Source organism: Micromys minutus (assembly GCF_963924665.1).
Source record: "Micromys minutus genome assembly, chromosome: X".
NCBI classification, from domain to species: domain Eukaryota; kingdom Metazoa; phylum Chordata; class Mammalia; order Rodentia; family Muridae; genus Micromys; species Micromys minutus.
The window spans coordinates 23,636,167-23,641,651 of record NC_137970.1 but is presented as its reverse complement, the minus strand read 5'-3'; the positions used below and the strand labels follow the sequence as shown (position 1 = coordinate 23,641,651).

The following is a 5,485-nucleotide window of genomic DNA, read 5'->3' as shown; positions in this document are numbered from 1 at the left end:
CCATCTTATCCATTATAGACCTTTCTGAACCATTCCTTTCCCTGTCCTTTTTTAAATTGAGGAACACTGGAATTTTGTGGATTTCTTCTTGAATTTTTTTCACCTTCTGACTTTAGAAAATGCACACAGCAAAATAAATAAATAAATAAATTGCATGTGTCTGTGTTTGGACATTTTCATTAAACTGCCTTGTAGGTTAGCAAAGATGTGTCAAAGACCGAGGACTGTTACCCTGGAATCTTTGTGCTGGCTGCTCTGTCTTCTCTCCACAGGATGAATGATCTGTGGACAACACATCCACACATCCCACCCCTGACAGGCAGATAAAGGCCTGTTCACCGATGGTCTCCTCGATTGTCTAAACCACAGGTCCGTGGTTTCATGTGCATTTCTCAAAGGAAGTATTGAGCAAAGGAAATCAACTCGGGTTTAGTAATGCACAATCCACCCTACAAACCGGTATTTTTACAAGCTAGTTTTTAGAAGAAAAGTTCCTCCTGTGGACATTCACTTTATGTTAGCCTTGCTGAGATACCGAGGGAGTTAGTGATCTTGAAATGTTGCTGTATCTGGCTTAATAGGGCTGCAGGCTTCGTAAAGAATGGAGCCATCCGTCAAGGAGCTTCAAGTACCTTCCTTTTACTGTTAAAAATTGGTAACTCATTTTTCCTCTTTCTACATGTTGTGGCCTGGTCAGAACAAGGGCTTTGCTTGTACCTGCCAATTAAATACGAAGCTCAGATGACTGAAGATTAGGGAGGACTCAGGCAAGCCCTTTGGGTCAGCCAATGGTTATCTGGCCCAGATTTCACCTGCCCTGCATTTGTCCTCTCAGCCCAAGCATTCCTCAGTAGGACTTCACCAAGTTCAAATCATCATCTAAGGCTAAACGAGGTTACTTTTATAAAGCTGATTTTAAAGATTGAGCTTGATTTGCATACTGGCCACTAGACGATGATAGACAAATTCTAAATTCCTCTCTAAAGAAAATACTAAAAGGTGATCTTTATTTTTACCCCTCAGGATTACCCTAGATTCCACTCGTTCAGTAGCAGACAGTTAGTTAGCCAAGTCCAGTTTGATACCTAATGCTAATGTTCTGAACCATCACCTTTTGTTTTGAGTGACATGCAATAAATTCAATGTTGGCTTACCAAAACTCATAAAAGGTTCTAAGTACATTTAAGTTCCTCAGGCTGGCCATCCCCTCCCCCACCGCTTCATTCCACAGCTCCCTTCTTCCAACAGTGGCAGCTGTACCAGTTTCAAATATTTCCATGAAATCTTTCATGTAATCCACTAGAAACTCCCAATCAGCACAAGACCACCTCCCAATCATTTGCTATAGACAAGGTATTTCACATACCTGGACTAACCCAGTGCTGTGATGCCACTTGTTTGTCACTTCTATGTCCCAGTGACCAAGAGGCAGGCAGTTTTGCAAAGGTTTTTATCGCCCATTTAACTACTCCTTCCAGAGACCAAACAGACACGCCAGCCAGGTTTTAAAACTTTATTTGCATATTAAAAAAATTGTGCATTCCAATAATTAAAATTGTTTGAACAAAAAAAAATGGCACTCTGATTAAACTGCATTTTACATCCTGCAGGACATCTTGGACCATCTTGAATTTTATTCTATTTCACCATCTCCCACCCAGCTGTTTCCCTTCACCAACATGCACGTTCTTTTCCCTCTCTGCCAGCCAGACCAGCAGATGGGCGGGAGAGGCGGGGGAGGCCTTCCTGGTCAGTAGTTCTGATTCTCTGATGTGAAGGGGGCAGCACAGTCATTTAAACTTGATCCAACCTCTTTGCATCTTACAAAGTTAAACAGCTAAAAGAAGTAAAATAAGAAGGCAATGCTTGTGGAATGTACAGTGCATATCGTCGGTGCGTGCCTCATTACGACTCGCCAGCTTGCTTCTCTTGTTCAATCGCTGTTGGAGAAAAGGAAAGATGGAGGCTTAGAGCACTCTATAAAATGACACGGCTTTCATTTCAAAATCCCTTTTCATATTATACAAAAATCGAGAATGATACATAGTAGCCACGCTGAGCAGCGCATACTAAACAGAAGTAGTTACCCAATCAATGTATTTGCATAATATGGAATACGAAATATTCCATTATTAAATCACGAAAGCCCCAGCGCTTGTTGGCTGCAAAACAGTTTTTAATTAACCTTTGTAGGCCATATTCATCATCAACTGTCGACTCCTCCCCCGCACCCCCCCCATCCTCCCCGCGGCCCCTCCCTTCCTCCTCCTGACTGCAGCTCTGCTCCCGCCCAGCCTGTTCTGAAAATGGGTGGGGGCGACCAGCTTACTTTCTTTTGAAGGCAGAGGATTTTTCTCTTGCGTTTCTGTCTTCTTCAATTTCGACTTATCGAATTTCTCGATCTCAGCCATATCGGGTTTGTCAGACATGGTTGCTGGAAGGAGCTGCAAGTACGAAGCGAAGACCAAGGCTAAGAAAGAGCCACCCACCCTCACCTTTTCCAGTTCGGAAAGCACCCCACCCCCCTGCTCCTGCCCGAAACCCCAAAGCCTGAAATCCTACCGACTCCCTGCACTTTCCTGGTTGATTCCTCGCTAAAGATCTTCCTCATTGTAAGGGGGGGAAATCCCCCTTAATATTCTAAAAGCAAAGAATCAAAGAGCGAAGGTGGAAATACTCAAAGGTATTAAAATTCATCATTGCGGACTGCTAACGTTGTAGTGCTAAAAAATTAAAATCGGGATAGAGCGGAGCCACTTCCAGTTTAAGGGGAGAAAAATCTAGTAAAATCTCTTAAAAAAAAAAAAAAAGAGCCAAGGTCGCAAAACGCATCTACATTTTTTAAAAGGGCTGGCTTCTCAAGAGATGCCAGGCGGTCCAGCTTTCACCTCCACACAAAGGCGGGGGAGCTGATGCCACCAGCTGCCGACCACCGCCCTACCCGCTTCCTCTCCCTCCCTAGACCAACAATGCAGCCTCCCTGGGTACACAAAGCTGCCTCCCCACTTCTCACAAATCCATCTTGATCTGAATGCAGGGGCCATTTGACCGCTTTTGCATACATTGTTCTGCAGTGGCTTCCCAATTTTCACGCTAAAGGCCGGGTAGGTTAAGCCTGCCACAGATAACAGCCCTCGGAGCCATCGGGCGTTTAAGTGGAATACAGAGCGTTTGAACAAAGGATCTTTCTATTTCTGATTAATTACAGCTAGCGAGTCAAAGGAAAAATACTTCGGAGGGTCGAGGAGAAAAAAAAGACAACTCCCCTCTAAAGTGCGCAGCCCGATTTTTATGGGATTTTTCTTAATCATCGAGTTCCCCTTCCCGTTACTCAGCATCTGGAAGAGTTTAGTATCCCCCCGACCCCACCCCAGTTCCCCGAAACAACCTCGCCTGGAAGGTTGGACATGGCTTTAAGGATGAGGGGCAAGCGCCTGTGCCGGACCGGCAGGGAAGGAGAGAAGGAAGGGGCCCTAGTGCTCACCCGAGCGAGCTGCGCGAACAAGAAGAGAGTCCGATCTGCTCAGAGGCCGCTGCAGATTGTCGGGAGGGGCGCGGCGAGCGCCTCTATATGCGCGCTCCTATGCAAATCAGGTGATGTCATTCGCTGTCCCGCTTAACTCCTTCGCGCCGCGTCTCCGGAAGGGCGTTCAGAGGCCTGTCGGACCCCTCCCCGACCCCCCCTCCCCGCATCCACCGTGGCCCTTGAACCACATCGATGGCGGAACTAGAAAAAGAACAAACGCCTTCAAAATGCTTTTCCCCCATTTGACGTCTTTTTATTATCGTGAACTTTTGCAACAGCTGCCTAAACCTGTTCTTAAGGTTTAATGTGTGATAACTAAGGGCCCGAGTGACACCTAAGGGGACAGGCATTTCTTTACTTAGAAACCGGCTTTGTCTGCAGTCATCGCCCCCAAGATAGGGTGCGGCGTCCCTCACACAGGGGCTGGTGGGGTCTGATTCCTATGACTCAGCTTTCAGACTAGTGGGCTGCGTTCGCCTCACCCGGCCCTCTTTGTCTCCCTGGCTTGTCTTTCCCCTAGATTTGAGAGGACAATAAGGAATCCTTGAGTGGATTTTCAAAAGAAAAGTTTTAGCATGGTAGCATCTATATTTTTTGCTATACTTTCCGTGAGCAATCGAGTTAAATAACATTTGCTAGGTGTAAGGTAATTAGGTGCTTTATAGAAAACACAGCCTGCCCCTTAAAAAATAACTCAAATTCAACTTCTGCTATAGACTGACAATAAGGAAGTGAATTTCCCTTTTCTTATTTTCATCAGTTAAAAGCGATTGCTAATGAGAGCCTAGGATTCCCAACGATCCATTAGCTTTATCCTGATTGAAACGGAAGCGTGGACTAGGCTTTGAGAGGAAGGTTTTCTGCAACACATGTGGATGATTCAGGTAGAGAGGTGCAGGTTTCAAAATGGCACCTGAATCGGGGAGTACCAGGGACCCACTTGCCACTAAAAAGTAATTACTGGTACCAAAGTTTGTGCCTGCAAGTGGCAGGTGATAAGAAGAAGCTATGTAAAAGATAAAAAGGCATCTTTAGGTTGGTTCCTGAGACACAGAGAACTGTAAAACATTCCTTCTCCTTTTCTGTGCCCTGGAGGGATGTTTCCAGAAAGCCTTTGGTAAGCATTTTTATGACGGAGGCTTTGCCTCTGGTAATGAGTCAAGTGTTATAAGGACCCTAAAATGGCACTGGGGCAGCTTGGACTTCCTCATTTCTTCGTCTACTTCCTTTTTTACTTGGGAGGAAGGAGAAGGGGGTAGGCAGGAGCAGGTGACCCATGTGGTTCCCCCACTTAATGCTCTACTTGGGAGACTGCCTTTCTGCCCTTTGAGTGGTGCTTTGGACCTTTTTGATTGAGCATTAGATGTCACCTCTCTGGTAACACATCCCCTCTCTCCCTATGTTCACTTAGAGGGAGTGCACTGCATTGTTGAAACACAGACCACATCTTGCAGGGTGCATTCCTGACCTCTTCTGCTTCGCAGCTGCAGTTACACTGACACCATTTTGGTGGGTCATTGGATTCCATGTCCCTTGGCTCAGCTGTCACCGTCTTCCTGTCTTCCTATGACAAAGGGATGCCATAGCCTTGACCCCGGTTGCCTGTTTGCCTTAGGAAAGATTAGTCCTTACAGAAGTTATGCGGCCAGAGGAGATTGAAGAGGGGAATCTGTAAACATCTAGAATTTTCTACTCTCCCAACAGCATAGCAAGCAGATTATTTTAGCTGCTGACTGAAAAGCGGCAGGCGGGCTGTAAGAGAGGAAGCAACTTGCCCTGGGAACTGAGTTGTCTGTATATGGGCTTGCCCACCGAACAGAAAACTAGACAAGAAAGGAAGATACAGATAAAATAAAGTGCAATAAAAGGGACTGTCTTAAAGTGCCAGGCTCCTCATGTTGATTTTTCTTTTCTTAACTCCTCCCTGTAAACTGGGGATAAGTACCAGTAGGGTTGTGG

At 45.7% G+C, this 5,485-nt stretch overlaps 1 protein-coding gene across 1 annotated transcript; it reads right to left on the bottom strand.

Annotated features, from left to right (window-relative positions):
• Nucleotides 1-1,499: 1,499 nt before the first annotated feature.
• On the bottom strand, nt 1,500-3,540 carry TMSB4X (thymosin beta 4 X-linked). The gene is made up of 3 exons (XM_080910657.1): nt 3,485-3,540; nt 2,330-2,444; nt 1,500-1,940 (listed from the first exon to the last, which is right to left on the bottom strand). The coding sequence occupies exons 2-3, from the start codon at nt 2,427-2,429 to the stop codon at nt 1,906-1,908; spliced, it is 135 nt and encodes a 44-aa protein (XP_080766783.1). The 5' UTR covers nt 2,430-2,444; nt 3,485-3,540; the 3' UTR covers nt 1,500-1,905.
• Between the last annotated feature and the right edge of the window lie 1,945 nt (nt 3,541-5,485).

Coding starts and splice junctions, on each gene's coding strand:
- TMSB4X (XM_080910657.1), bottom strand. CDS start 2,429: ATGTCTGACAAACCCGATATGGCTGAGATCGAGAAATTCGATAAGTCG. Junction 1,941..2,329: donor TCCTCTGCCTTCAAAAGAAA/GTAAGCTGGTCG, acceptor TTTCTCCAACAG/CGATTGAACAAGAGAAGCAA.